This window comes from Xyrauchen texanus, chromosome 2 (assembly GCF_025860055.1).
Source record: "Xyrauchen texanus isolate HMW12.3.18 chromosome 2, RBS_HiC_50CHRs, whole genome shotgun sequence".
In the NCBI taxonomy this organism is placed as follows: Eukaryota; Metazoa; Chordata; class Actinopteri; order Cypriniformes; family Catostomidae; genus Xyrauchen; species Xyrauchen texanus.
Window position 1 is genome coordinate 18,927,636 of NC_068277.1, and position 15,566 is coordinate 18,943,201.

General features: G+C 36.3%; 1 protein-coding gene across 2 annotated transcripts; it reads left to right on the forward strand.

Annotated features, from left to right (window-relative positions):
* Nucleotides 1-5,895: 5,895 nt before the first annotated feature.
* Nucleotides 5,896-15,153, forward strand: tkfc (triokinase/FMN cyclase). 2 transcript variants are annotated; one of them, XM_052149190.1, is made up of 16 exons: nucleotides 5,896-5,937; nucleotides 6,246-6,435; nucleotides 7,950-8,242; nucleotides 9,378-9,456; nucleotides 9,616-9,705; nucleotides 9,830-9,864; nucleotides 9,953-10,037; nucleotides 10,164-10,253; nucleotides 10,438-10,554; nucleotides 10,777-10,893; nucleotides 12,248-12,385; nucleotides 12,790-12,896; nucleotides 13,001-13,104; nucleotides 13,585-13,618; nucleotides 13,904-13,996; nucleotides 14,108-15,153. In XM_052149190.1, the coding sequence occupies exons 1-16, from the start codon at nucleotides 5,932-5,934 to the stop codon at nucleotides 14,264-14,266; spliced, it is 1,737 nt and encodes a 578-aa protein (XP_052005150.1). In that variant the 5' UTR covers nucleotides 5,896-5,931; the 3' UTR covers nucleotides 14,267-15,153. The 2 variants fall into 2 exon arrangements, with proteins under 2 accessions (XP_052005150.1, XP_052005145.1); XM_052149185.1 differs by having other exon boundaries at nucleotides 5,907-5,937; nucleotides 6,243-6,435.
* Nucleotides 15,154-15,566: the final 413 nt, after the last annotated feature.

Consider the following 15,566-nt stretch of genomic DNA (forward strand, 5'->3'; position numbering starts at 1 on the left):
TGAACAGTAAGGCTTTTCACACTACACTAATATACATGATTTGTAACCCAGGGTTAAGACCAATTTTATCCCTGGGTTAAGCAACATTTTCAACTAATTTAGAAAGGGGGTTTAGTACCGCTTTTAACCCTGGGCTATGAATCTTAACTCCAGAACAGGGTTTGCACCACGTTTATGGAGCAAATGCTGAATTGCGATGACAAAAGTATACAGTGTGAAACAGTGCTGTGTTCGAATGTAACAACTAACTAGAAATTGAACAGAAATATGCAAATGAGAATGTTAAACCCATATACACATATGTAGAAACCACATTCGGCTGGTCAGGATATGTCAACCACACTGCTATCATGGAACGCAACTTCTTTGAATTTAAGTCAGTGGAGGAGATGCCTCTTGAGTTTTCTACAAAAAAGTTTGCTGTTTTAAAGGGGTCATGTTACAAGTAATCAAATCTTCCATAATATTTTGACATATAAGAGGTCATTCTACTATAAAAGCATACTGTAATTTTCAGAACTCAAAACTTAATCCCCAATGCAAATTGCAACCAAGCTGCAAAAATGCCTCGTTCTCTACTTCTGCAACTTCCCTACATCACTAAGGGGCCCATTAATTCATGACCGCTTCCACAGCAACAACATCAATGCCTACTTTACATCATTGAAACTTTGCTCTTCATCTGCCCCTACATATTTGGGTCCTCTGGCTGTGCATAAGATGAAATCTGGCAGCCTCAGAAATCTTTACAATAAACCTGTCTGACTTGTTTTGTATACTGGGGTTGCTGTTGTTTTCAAATGTAAGGACACCATGATTTTTGTTCAATTCTTGTCTGGAACCTGGTTGGACGGCCATCCATGAACAGCTTACTTTGTGTAGATTGCTACATGGCTGTGGCCCGTTCGGTGATTTACTGCAATCCAAACTTTGTGAAGCACAGATTTATTAATGCTGGACTGGTCTGGCTGGTGACTGTGGCTTATGGAGGACTTGCTGTTTCCAGCTATCCAGAGCATCCAATTGAGGTGTACATTTTGTCCCTAACAATCAGCCTGCGCGTAATCACTGCTTGTAGTCTAGGAGTGCTCAAGATGCTGTTGAGACCAAGTCCTGGTGAAACACAAAAGGAAAGAATGCACTGTCAGACATCCTATTTTGCTTATTTATTGCATTGTATTGGTTACTTTTCATAATTAAGGAATGTATTACATATGATACTTTCTGTCTGGTGGGGGGCATCAATAAGTGGTTAATGCAACCAAGTAGTGTAACACAAGCTCTTCTCTATCTTTCCAAGCTCAGGAAATTGCCATGTACCAAAAAAGGTTCTTGATAAAACAGCAGAAAATGAGTGACATGTAGAGACATCTCCCCCTATTTATTGTTTTCTGTCTCTTATACACTCACTTTCATCAAAAAATGTCTCACACTAAACAAATAGCAGGAAAAGCGTTTGAAACGTAATGTTAACAGGATTTGTTATGATCTCAAATTGCAAGTGTTTATGAATTTAGTCCTGGATTTGGATTCTTTAAATTTTACTATAATTGTATTTCTTGGTTTACTTATTTGTTTAAATTCATGCAAGTGGATACTCTGAGCCAAGTACATTTAACCAATGATACACAATAATACTACTGTAAAAAATTCAGAATAATGTTAAATGTTTGTATGACATCGTTTTTCATGTGTAATTTTCAAAATATATTTTATTTTTGTAGGTCATCACTATCTGGAAATGAATTGCCTATCATAGCACTAATGAATTAAAGGATTAGTTGACCCAGATAAAACTAATTGTATTATTCACCCCATCTCACACCTCCTCCCCCTTTGACTGTCCTTCTTCTGTCAAACACAAAAGGAGAGGGAAACTTTGAAGACTCTTTACACAGATTTTTGCCATACAATGAAAGTGATACAGTAAACAGTATACAGTAAAGCAATCGAAACTCATGCACTATCTTCTGAAGCCATACGATCAATTTGTTTGATGAACAGACTGAAAGCAACAGGAGTTATTTCATATGAGAATGAATACAAATTGTAGTTTCAGTCGGTACATCACACAAAGTTATCAAATGGCTTTAGAAGTCTTGGAATATAATGTGCAAGTCAGTTTGACTACTTCCACTATGGTTTTATGATTTATTTATTTTTTGTCCTTTTTGGAGCATGGCAGCCCAGAGCCACATTTACTTGCATTATATTGGCAAATGATACGTGAAGATTCTTCAAATTTCTAATTTTATGTTCAACAGACCAAGGTTGTATGGGTTTGGGGCAACATTAGAGTGAGTGAATAATTAAAACATTTTCGTTTCGAAGTGAACTATTCATTTTAATGTGGCTAGAAGTTCACACAAACACATGGTTTGAAGGAATGGTCCAATTCAAAGATTAAAGTAGACACAATATGTATGTGTTTTCATAGAATTAGCTCTGAATCTGACATAAAAACTTTCTATAGCATATTTTTTTTAATTAACATAAATACAAAAAATCATACAAAATATAACAAATTACAGTCAATTGCTTCTATATCAGTTTCCATTACTTCACATAGATGTTAGAACTCTATAAACACAAAACCCACAAATGTCAAAAGGCTGCTTATTCTATATTTACATACTTTCCAGTCATAATTCAGCCTAATGTACACAGGTGCAAACATATATGTGGCATATGTGCTGCAAAACTAAGGTGGGGTGAACTACAATGCAGGAGAAAATTTTGGAAACAAATAGTCATGTGTCTAAAACCAGGATAGTCTCATTTATTGGCTACTGTACAATGCTATTGTTCATGGTCAACACTGAGAATAACGTGTTTTTCTCTAAACTGTGTATCTTGTTTTTAAACATTTCAAATGCTACTAATCTATTATTATTTAGATACTCCTACTTAATTTGCTTGAAGAGAAACATGAACACCACTATCTGTGTGAACCAAACATCCCCACTTATTGTCACATGCAAAGACTCCTACACAGGTTATGTATTACTGCCCTTCTACCCGTATACATCTGGGTCCTCTGCCGGGCCACAAGTCAGGTTAGTAGAGGTGGAAGTCTGGCAGCTTCAGAAATACTTAATGAATCTTTCTGCACTAGAGTTTTTGCGGTCAAAATGTATTCATTTACTATGGTTGCATTTGCGTTGAATTGTCAACAAACTGATACTCCTTGCTCTGTTCTTGTCTGGAACTTTCCTGGTTGGACATCAAATTATGAATAGCTTAACTTATGTCGAGGACAGCAATCCAACCTTTGTGAAGCACAGATTTATTAGTGCTGGACTGGTTTGGCTGGGATCTGTGGCTTTTGGAGGACTTGCTGTTTCCAACTACCTATGGCCCTCAATTGAGGTGTACATTTTGTCCCTAACAATCAGCCTGCTGATAATCCCTTCTTGTAGTCTAGAGGTGCTCAAGGTCCAGATGAGACAAGTCCTGGTGAAACCCAAAAGGAAAGATTGCATCAGAAAATGAGGGCTTTTTTAATCATCACTGGCATTCTAATTTGTATATCTTTTGCATATGTCCTGGGTTTGTTACTTTTAAGAATGATGAAATATATTGCATTTGATTCTTCTTGCCTGATGGGGGGTGGGGGGCAAGTAGTGTAATACAACATCTATTTGTCTATGCTCGGAAATTGTAAAATTTCAATTTACCAAAAAAGGCACTCAATAAAACAACATTTGAAAAATTAGGCCATTCGGCCTACTTCGAGGCCGACCCACCGGCCCGCTCTGTTCTCCCGATAGCCAGTCCGCCCTGATTGGCCCCAAAGTGTGTCGGCCCTCCGGGAAAATGCCCGGTATGCCAGATTACCATTCCAGTCCTGTATGAATGAAATCTTTATTTTGTATTAATATTGCTGATATAGTAAATTGAAAGCATTCTTTTTAAAAGATCAGAGAAATATATTTGACTAACTTTCTGACACTGTTTCCACACTGCAATCGAGTAAAGAGAATGCTTCCACTGAAATCAACAAAGGCTGGGTTTCCTGATAACGTTGTAACTTACACTTTTAAGACCATTTTAACTAACGTCGTACTGTAGATTATTTTACATTTTGTAAAACATTGGTGGTGTGTGTGTGTGTGTGTGTGTGTGTGTGTGAATGAGTCACAGTGTAAAGAGCTTTGAAACCCGCTAAGCTTAAAAAAGCGCTATATAAGTGCAGACCATTTACCATTTATTTAACTAACATCGTACTGTACATTATTTTACGATGGAGTAATGGCTGTTACCCAAACCAGCACTTTGATCAATTGTTCTTAAAGTGGAAGTGTGTGATTTCTAAACCACTTTAATGCAACGAAATGGAATTGCAATAACAAACTTTGTTTTCAAACAGCTTTCTGAAAACCTACCCGCCACCCCCCATCCATCTACTATCGATCGAACAAACAGATAGTCCGGCCCCCAACAAAAGCCATTGGTTGTGAGTTCACGTAAAACAAAATGAGGATTTTTTATGGCACCACGGATTGTTGACTGTTGGAGAGCCTGTATTTGTCGCGGTCAATGCGCGTGCGTGATCTCCAGCGGGCAACCTCCGGATGTCGAAACGCTATCCATCTCTTGATCCATCTGTTTTGGGCAATCCTCAGTGGCTGGGCCCCTGCTGCCCTGATTATACATGTACTTACTCAAGGTGGCACTGATGTTTCAGTGATTGATTTGATTTACATTTGACATTGCTATTTAATGAATAAACCACATGTAAATAAACTATAGCAAGTACAACACATGAACAGTATTATATAAATATTTTCATTAGAGTGTACTATTGAAATTATGTAAGTTGTGCATCTATTTAGACTCAACATGTGCCTGAGAAAATACTTTTGTGTAACTTATGTGTAGCTTATGTTTAGCTTATGTCTATCTTATGTGTTATATGTAGCTCAATACTGTATATGTTTGATTTAAGTGTACAAGTAATGAAGCCTGTTCTAGATTTGTCCTGATTTCTTGCATTTTCTCTTTGATATACGAAAAATAAAACATAAAAATACTGCATATAAAGATACATTTTATTCTACTATTTGCTAATTGTCAAATAATACAATAAAATGGTTGAAACAATATTGAAAATTTGACACTATCTGGACATTTTGTAGATCCAAATGTAAATAGAAATAAGTGCTGTGTCTCTGAAGACCAAGTATGTAAGTGTTTGGTGAAATTCCCATGCATTTATGTGTTGAGTTATTAGTTATGGGATCAGTCCGGTCCAAAAGTGCTGAACTAAAGCTGAAACTTTTACCAATATGTCTTCTCAACGTGAAAATAGTGCAGAAATACTTCCAAACATTGAATTGTATGTAATCTAAAGTTATAAAAGTATGTATTACCAATTTTAATAAAATAAACAATGATGACTTTGGTAAGACAGGGTTTAAGATGGACTGACGCTCAGCCTCATAAAAGATAAATGTAAGTGACCCAAGAAAAAGCATAACAGGGCCGTGGGCGCCCCCTGGTGTTGAGATGATGGCCACCTATAAAATAAAATAAAAATCACTTCAAATATCACAAATTTTCTCTCAGTATAGGTTTCCAAATCCTTCCAGAACAATCTTGCATAAATAAAATGATAAAAGCAAATTGGTCTCTATTTTTCAGAATTCGCAATTAGCCTGTGACAAATGTTCAGTTTCAATGTTTCCAATACATGTTTGGCAGGATAAATCAAATGCAATATTTTGTATTATACGTCTTTATCTTTATTGCTGATACAAAATGTATTCTATTTTTTTTCTCCATGTTTTTTTAAATGTATTTATTTATTTTACCAAAAACCAAATGCTCGTTCGCTAGCAATCTGGTGAGGTGATCTGACTGTGACGTCAGCATCATTGCTGCATGTGTGCGGAAGTGATCAAAGTACAAACTAGTGGATGCACAGACACGATGGAGGTGTGTTGTTATAGACTAATAACGGTCTCACTTGCATGACATTTTTCTCTAAACTTTAAAGTTCTGCGCTAAAATACAACAAATACTTTTTCGTTGCGTAAAGCACGTATATTATTTATTTGTCTCTGTGATTGTCCTTAAAAAAGATGTTACTTGATTTATGGCCTTTTAAAAATTCGTACGCTTTTAGAAATCAAAGTTTTCTTGGTTTTCATTATCCAAGGTTGCCCTCATTTAAATCGAGTTAGGTAACAGGTTGAATGGAGATATTTGAAGTAGTGATGAAAATGCCTTCTTCTTTGAAGCAGGTGCGGAGGAAATTGTTAAACACGGTGGATAGGTGTGTGGACGAGGCTTTGGAGGGCCTGGTGAGGAGTAATGCGGGGCTAGTGCTGCTGCGGGGACACAAAGTTGTGCTCCGGGCCGATCTGGAGAGCATCAGGGGAAAGGTAGCGCTGCTTTCCGGAGGAGGATCTGGACATGAACCAGCACATGCAGGTAATCCAGCGTAGCATCCAGTATATTTACCAGCACCACCAACATCTGTCTCTCTTCCTTTCTCTTTATCTGTCTCTCGCAACGCAGACGTGCATTTTAACATCTATATTCCCATACAAGATGATAATGGTAAGTTATCATCAACAGCTGTGCTGTTGTTACCAGAGAAGGCTATTGGAGTTATCTTACACTGTAGTTCATTTATAGTTCAATGCCATGTTAAATGTAGTGGTCTAAGCACATAACTGGTAATCTGGTAATCAGAAGGTTGCTGGTTCGAGCCCCACAGCCACCACCATTGTGTCCTTGAGCAAGACACTTAACTCCAGGTTGCTCCGGGGGGATTGTCCCTGTAATAAGGGCACTGTAAGTCGCTTTGGATAAAGGCGTCTGCCAAATGCATTAATGTAAATGTAGATGATACTGCATGAAGCACAGTTTTATGTAACTTGACAAAACACTTTTACAGTGTACAGAAAAGAGTAAATATTCACTCTTGAATAAACAAGATTTTGAATTGAAAATGCATTCAGACTGGGCACAAAAAGTTGACAACTCAAGGAAGGGTATTTTTTCTTTTCTTTTTTTTTTTTTTTTTTTATAAAAACTCACAAACTAATTAAATACAAGCCAACTTTTGAGCCAAAGTGAATGTTTTTATTTTAGATTTTCAAAGTTACTCTAGGTACACAGGGTTACAGAGCTATAAAATTAGTTAAACAGTAGTGATTTGTGATTTTGGTCATTTTTAACACCTACAGTATAAGTAATTTATTTAATACAGACAATTAATTTCTATTTGACTTTCTCTACTCACAGTTACAATTGATATTTTCTTAATGCATGTACACACCCAACTGTGCAATTCATTTAGTCAACCACAAGATGTCACTGTTGCCTCCCAGCTTCACTCTGGAGTGCTCTGATCTGGATCGATGTCAGGAAATACTGTAAATACATGTGGAAATACATTAATGGAAATAAATACAATAATACATGAATAAGTAAATAAAAGTATAAATACTAATTTATTTCAGATTTTAACATGTATTTATTTGTACACTTTTTCATTTTTTAAATTTCTTTAAGGATATTTTTTTATTTTTTATTTTGGCAGTCCTGGTCCTCAAGGTTGAACTCCTTTCCTGACAAAGCGTTTTAATGCCATTGCTTAATCTGAGAAATGCTTATAAGAGAGTAAGACGCAATGGCCAAGAGTTTAATGAAAATTCCAGTCACCGTTAGTTGCATGTTCCTGTGCATGGGTTTCTCAAACAATTCAACTTGCACTGACCACTCTATGCTCCCCTTCTTAGCTATCTCTGTTAACCCTAAAATTTCTGTCATAGGTTCTAAAAGCTTCTTGAAGAAGAGAAGTACAGTACAGCAGCAACAGAAGTAATAACTGTAGTAACTAGATTTTTAGCAGAAACTATGGTTACCAAGGTAATGTACCATTTGAAAAATTTGAGTACTGGTTTGTCTCACATTTGAGAGATCTCTCTTTCATTCAGGTTACATTGGCATGGGTATGCTGTCTGGAGTGGTGGCTGGAGCAGTATTTGCGTCTCCTCCTCCGGGTAGTGTACTGGCTGCCATTCTGACTCTGTGGAAGGGAGGCACTTCAGGAGTCCTGCTTGTGGTGAAGAACTACACGGGTGACCGGCTAAACTTTGGCATAGCTGTAGAGCAGGCCCGGTCACAGGGTGTCCATGTGGACATGGTGATTGTGGGCGATGACTGTGCCTTCACTCAGCCCAGCAAGGCTGGCAGAAGAGGCTTGTGTGGAACTGTATTCATTCATAAGGTACTTGGCAGACCTTTTCAGAAGGGTTCATTATCAATTGCAATCAGTACGTTATTATTACACATTTAAAGTGCAGAAATTAAAGCTTCACAAATTTCTGCATAATACAAATGCTTGTCATTTTCAAAGTTCTACACATTTCCTGCCCCCTGCTTGTTTGATTTTTAAATATTTTTGCTAATTTTATAATATTTTAAGCTGCCAATAATAAGAGTGTAGATATTGTACCTCTATTTAACACATTTTATGAAATTCAAATTAATTCTGCAGAAGTCCACAGATCTTTCCCCAAAATCAGCCCAGAAAATGAAACAAATTGCCCAGTGGCCAGATTCACAAAACATAAAATAACATGAAACATGAAATAAAATAAAAAATAACATAGAAACTACTATTTTCTTCATATTTTCTAACTTTAAAAAAGGTTAAGAATAGTTTGTATTCATGTAAAGGCTTCAAGGAATGTTCTGGGTTTAATACAAGTTAAGCTCAGTCAACAGCATTTGTGGCATAATGTTGATTAACACAAGAAATGATTGATGTATGGTTTACATTTTTATGTCACTATGGCAATGAAGTTGTAAAATTGGATACAACTTTATACAGAAAACTTGATTTTAGTATGATAAAACCTTAACACACATTGTTTATGTCATATGGATCTACTTTTGAAACGGTGAGTATTGTAACATTTTCGGATTGGCACCATTCACTTCCTCACTGTAACCCAGATTTGTGCTTTTTTTTTTTTAAAGAAAATGAGGGAAGTCAAACATTATTTTTGCAGTAATCAGTATTTTGCCACAAATGCTGTTGATTGAGCTTAACCTTAAATATTCCTTATCTTTTTTTATTTTTATTAAATATTGCACCTAGGAACATTCAGATGAAGTATATTTATAAACTATCCTAATATATTATTTTTCGTTAATGCATTTTTGTAATTCCAGCCCCAGATTCTTTGTGGAGCATTTCATGCATCGTTTAAAAAAAAAACATGCTCCAGAATCATTACACTTCTGAGAAATGTGAAATATTGTGATGTGAAGAAAGGATTTTATACATTTTATGTCTTTGTTTAATCCTCTTTGTTTTTGTTTTGGCATGATTTTTCTTTCTTTCTTTCTTGTTTTAGCTAGCCGGAGCACTGGCGGAGGAGGGTTGCCCGTTGGATTTCATTGTTGCACGGCTGAATGAAGCAACTAAAAATATTGGTGAGAAAGGCCTGCATTGATGTAGCCTTAGTGATTGCTAAGAAAAACACATCTTAAACTACTCTTAGCTGGTTTAAACTAATCTCCCACCCAGACCAGTTGTCAAGTGCCAAGAATCCTTCTAAAACCAGCAAATGTCCTTTTTTGGCATTTTTACAGGCACACTGGGTGTTAGTCTGTCTCCATGCAGTGTCCCAGGATGCCTTCCATCATTCCAGCTTCCACCAGGAGACATGGAGCTGGGACTAGGTAGGAGAAATTAAAACACAAAGAGCTTGCAGTAATAATTAACTGATTTGTTAACTGATATTAATATATAATTGACTTGACATAATTGCTTGGACAAAGGCTAAACATTGGCATATTTGTACAGGGATCCACGGAGAACCAGGAATTAAGAGATCAAAGGTGAGTCTTTATGACATTGCAATCTCTGTTATAATATAGAACTGTTGCATGTACAGTGATTTGAGATTAAAGGCATTGATTTCTTAAGGTGGGCTCCGCTGATGAGGTTGTGGAAACTATAATAAGACATATGACTGATCCCTCAAACAAATCATATCTGTCCCTGAAATCAGGTAAGATGTGTTGATGCATACAGGGTTAATGAAGGTGTATGTTTGTATGAGAATGCATACAGGGTTAATGAAGGTGTATATTTGTATGAGAATGAATGTGTATTTCATCTTAAATTACTCCAACAGGAGATAAGGTGGTGCTTTGTGTGAATAATCTTGGTGCTCTCTCATGTTTGGAAATTGCTGTGGTCACCAGAGCAGCTGTACACTGCTTAGGTGAGTATCAAGCACCAGGACACTTGTGAACCATATACTAGATTTATTATATTTAGCATTACATACTTCTTTTTATTTTGATAGAAATTGTGATATATTTACAATTACAGAAAATAACTCTTAATACTCACTGTTTGATGTAAAAACATTTGAATAAAAAGTTAGGTATGGTGGTCCTTTTCAGAGAAGCGAGGTGTGCTGGTTGTCAGGGTGATGTCAGGATCATTTATGACATCACTGGAGATGGCAGGGATGTCTCTTTCTTTAATGAAGGTCGATGAAGAGATTCTCAGACTGTTTGGTGCGTTCCATTTCAACCCAACTTTACAAACATATTTATGAGAGCATTTAGTTTACTCTCAAAAAAGTAATTAGTAATGATACCTCCTTATTCAACACATGGCAAAGTTCAGTTATGTATGCTGTCTCTTTAGGGTAGAAAAAAATTCTTGATAAACCTAGTATACTCTGAAATGTCCTTATGTATTGTATATCTAGTATAATGTGTTCTATTGTCTTTCAGATGCTAAAACCACAGCCCTGGCCTGGCCCAACCTCAGCAGTGTCTGTGTGAGTGGGAGGAACCTCATCATGGAACCCACAGAAAAACTTGCCGCAGCTGCAGAAAAATATAGTGAAGGTAACGAGAAGACAGAGATGTGGATATCATCTGCTTAATTTAGTTGCCTTTTGATTTAAAGGAATAGTTAATTTTTTTTTATTTACTCACCACTAATGCCATCCCAGATGTGTTCTTTCTTCTGCTGAATACAAACAAAGATTTTTAAAAGAACATCTCAGAATAACTTTGAAGCTCCAAAAAGTACATAATGGCAATATAACAGTAATCAATAAGACTCCAGTGAACCATTTCTGTTTCAAGTGTTGGTGAGAAACAGATCAATATTTATGTCATTTTTACTATAAATCTCCACTTTCACTTTCTGTTTTTGGCTATTTGCATTATTCACACATATCACCACCTACTGGGCAGAGTGGACCATTTATAGGAAAAGGAACTTACATATGGATCTGTTTCTCACCCACACCTATCATATTGCTTCTGAAGATATGGATTAAAACTGGAGTCTTATGGATTACTTTCATGCTGCCTTAATGTTATATTTGGACCTTCAAAGGTCTGGCCACCATTCACTTGCATTGTATGGACCAACAGAGTTGAGATATTCTTCTAAAAATCTTTTTTTGTGTTCTGCAGAAGAAAGTAAGACATACACATATTGGATAGCATGAGAGTGAGTAAATGATTGGAGTAAATGATTGACTTATCCTTTAACTCTCCAAAAATGGAAATTCTGTCATCATTTACTCATTTCATGTTGTTTCAAACCTGTATGGCTTTCTTTCTTCTTTGGAACACAAAAGTACATGTTAGATATAGAATAGAAGCCTTTATTTTGGTCACACATTATACGTACATTTTTGCATATATACAGTGAAATGTATTTGTTTTCACATATCCCAGCTAAACTGGGGTCAGAGTGTAGGGTCCTACATGATATGGTGCCCCTGGAGCAGATAGGGTCAAGGGTGATGCTCAAGGGCCCTACAGTGGCATCTTGTCGGTGCTGGGGTTTGAACCCCTGACCTTCTGGTCAGTAACCCAGAGCCTCAAACGCTGAGCTATATAATGACATTCTCAGATACCATTCACTTTCATTGTATGGAAAAAAGATGCTATGAAAGTGAATGGTGATTGAGACTAACACACTGCCTAATATCTCCTGTTGTGTTCCACAGAAGTCAGAATATCCCATGGATTTGGATCAACACGAGAATAAGTGAATAATAACAGAATTTTCATTTTTGGGTGTATCATCCCTTTAATGCAAAAATTTCAGACAATTTATTTAGATTTTTATTTTATAATGTACTGTTAGGTTTATCATTTGGTAATGGTTTACTGGTTTAGAAAAACTGGTTTAGATGCTAGTTTCAGTATAAAAGTCATATGAAATGAGGCTGATCCACAGGTTCACTTTCTCCCCTCATTCGTCTGGTTTTGGAGTCTGTGTGCAAAATCCTCTTGCAGAGCCAAGAGGAACTCAATGCTTTGGACCGTGCATCAGGAGATGGAGATTGTGGGAACACACATGCCCTTGTTGCTAATGGTAAAATATTGATCAACTCTTTCCTTATGCCATAGTTAGAATATTCAGTCTGTGCTTTGTTTTCATGTTTTTTTTTTTAAAAGGCATGTTGCTTTTTTTGTTTTTGTTAGGCCACACCCACACAAATACATTTTTGTCTGAAAACGCAATAATTTTATGAAAAAAAGTTTGTCTCTTATTCACACTAGAACAGTGTTTTCCTCTCATTTCATTACCATTTACTTTGGAAAAGGATTAATTTATGAAACGAATAGCGGAGTTTTCACATGAAATGGATTAGTGTGGATGTTTTTCTCACACAAATGATAATTCTATAATAATTTTATCACTGTTGTGTTACCAATATGACTATATTCTACCATGACACATGGTTTTACTTGCTCTTACAATGTCATCTACCTCAGCCATTCAGGAGTGGCTCCAATGTGGCAGCATCTCTGGTAATCTTGGGCAGCTTCTGGCAGATCTTGCTCTGTTGGTCCAGGAACGGATGGGTGGATCGTCAGGTGCGGTATGTAAACACTGAACCAATTCTTTAATTGCTTTAAAAGTCTGAGAGGATGTATTTTATATGAAATGATCAACTAATCCATAGTTGGCATTTTTTCTTCCCAGTTATATTGCCTGTTTTTGTCTGCGGCTGCCCCCCATCTCAGAGAGTGCTGTGATGGTGCTGCATGGGCCAGAGCATTGCATGCTGGGACAGAGGCCATGAAGAGGTCTGTCACATTATTGTAAAGCAAACTTAATTCAAATATGTCCCCAAGCTTTTAGCATTACAGTAAACATGTTCTGATACAGTTCTTTGGTTAACGTTGATGCTCAGCGTAAGTTAAAATGATGTGTTGCATTAAAACATTTTCTTGTATACCAGTTTAATATGGATGGACAACTATAAGTAAGCCAGTTGTATGTTGATTTTCCTAAAAAGTCTAAACACTGTTGCTCTGTGGTGCTATCAAAACTTTCCTCTGTTTGTTTGAGTATCCTGACGAGCTTGGCACAGCAACATTGGCTCAACCAATAGCATGAGTTTGAGGCAGAACTATCTGTTTATCTGACCAATGACAGATTGCAGGAGTATTTAGAAAACTTGTTTGAAAACAATAGTTTTAATGCAATGACCTTTGGTGAAGCTAGCAACACAGAAATGTCAAACTTGCATTTCAGTCTGAATACACTGCCTTGTTTTCTGACAGGTATGGAGGTGCTGAACCAGGAGACAGGACCATGGTATAACTGAAACGAGAATTTCAATTTCAAAAGTCTAATTCTTATGGTGTCATGGTAGAAAAGAAAACATGCTGTAGTAATCAGTGTATATGGATTAGTAGTAATTATTGAATTTGTAAATGGCAAACAGATTAGTAAACCTATACAAGGATTAGTACCATCTGCACATGATTTATGAAGAAATATACTTGCTTAAAAATATGAGTGGCAATGCACTTAACAATGGCTCCTACAGGGGGCACTTGCAGTTCTTTGTTAAAACTGATATTAGCACTTATCTTTCAGCTTGATGCCCTATGCCCTGCTGTGGAGGAGTTGATGAAACTTTCCACAGCATCTCCCGGTGGTCACATGACTATACTACAAGGAGCAGTTGAGGTACTCATCAGAGAGACATTATTTTCTTTCTCTATCTGTTGATTATAGTTTTTACTCTTTTCTCTGAATATCTGAATATAAAATATTAGCCTTTTGTGTTCTCTGGTACAGAAAGCAGCTTCGGGAGCAGAATCTACACGTAACCTCACCGCAAGGGCTGGACGTGCCAGTTACATTGCGTCTGAACATTTGACCCAGCCAGACCCTGGTGCCATTGCGGTAGCCTCCATTCTGAAGGCAGTGCTCAGTGCTTTAAAGGGCGAGAGCTAGAGAAGCACGCCACCAATAGGCAGTTTTTTAGAGAACAACGAGAAGACTGATGACAACTGATAGCTGATTGTAGGGTTTGCTAATGTTAAGTTGTGTAGATTTAAAGTCAACATGAAACCGCATTCCCAACCTGTTTTACTTCCCTAATCTGACATATTTCCAAGTGAAACAGAATATTGAATGATAAGAAAATATAAGGTAGGACTTTTATACATCAGAAAAGGACTTTTATACAACAGAAACTGATTGGATTGTGAAAAGTGGTCTCTACTGTATTTGAGAGGTGGTTGGAGGGGAGGGGCTGAAAAATAGAGGAATTGGCGACGTTAGCCAAAAAGAAAATTAATTTCAAAGGCAGAACAAGTTATTACATTTTATGTTTTTGTTTGATATAACATGCACAAATCAAGCACAATAAGGGCTGGAAACTAAATTGGTTAAATCTGATTTCATGTTGACTATAGGAAATTATGGACTTTCCTTATAAATAATTAAACAGTAAACTGTCAATACTGAAACAATAAAATCACAACATAAGACCAAACAGTGTTAAAATAAGAAAGTAAATGTAATTGAATTGTCTTTGTTTACTACTGTAAACAACTACTGTGGTTTAATGCACTTTAGATATGTAATTGTGTTATGACACTAAATAGAAGATTTTAATGTAAGAGGAACATTATTATAAACTTATATTGTAACACTAATACACATTGTAACTTAATTTTAAAACTAATAAATTAGCTTTGCTTTATAATCAGTGGCTACATAATTTTTTAATAACAATTACATGTAAAAACAAAATGAAGCGCCACCACAACACCTGATAAATCCTGTATGTAGATGCGTAGGAAAAATTGAATAAGAGAATAAACAAAGGAATGAATCCCGCAATCTGTGTATATATTTATTAATGCAACATTTCGGTAATGCGAACTTCATCAGGCATTATGTAAACAATGCCTGATTATTTTTTTGTAATACATAAGTGTAAAAATATAGACTTTAACTGCAGCTAATAATTAAATGGTTACACTATATATCTTTCTATATAGTGTAACCATCTACACTAAGGGACAAAACTAAAGTCATCTTTATTTTAAAATCAAGAAATTCATAACAATAAAAATAGAGGTAAACCTCTTATCTGAGTCAAAGTCCATTGGTGTGGGAAAGAGGACAAGGAAAAACAAGGGACAAATTAGCTAAATCTATACAAAACAAAGATACTTGACTTAATCATATTCAAGCTGGACATCTTGTTTTGTTTCACACGCACTCTCTATCTCTCTCTCTCTCT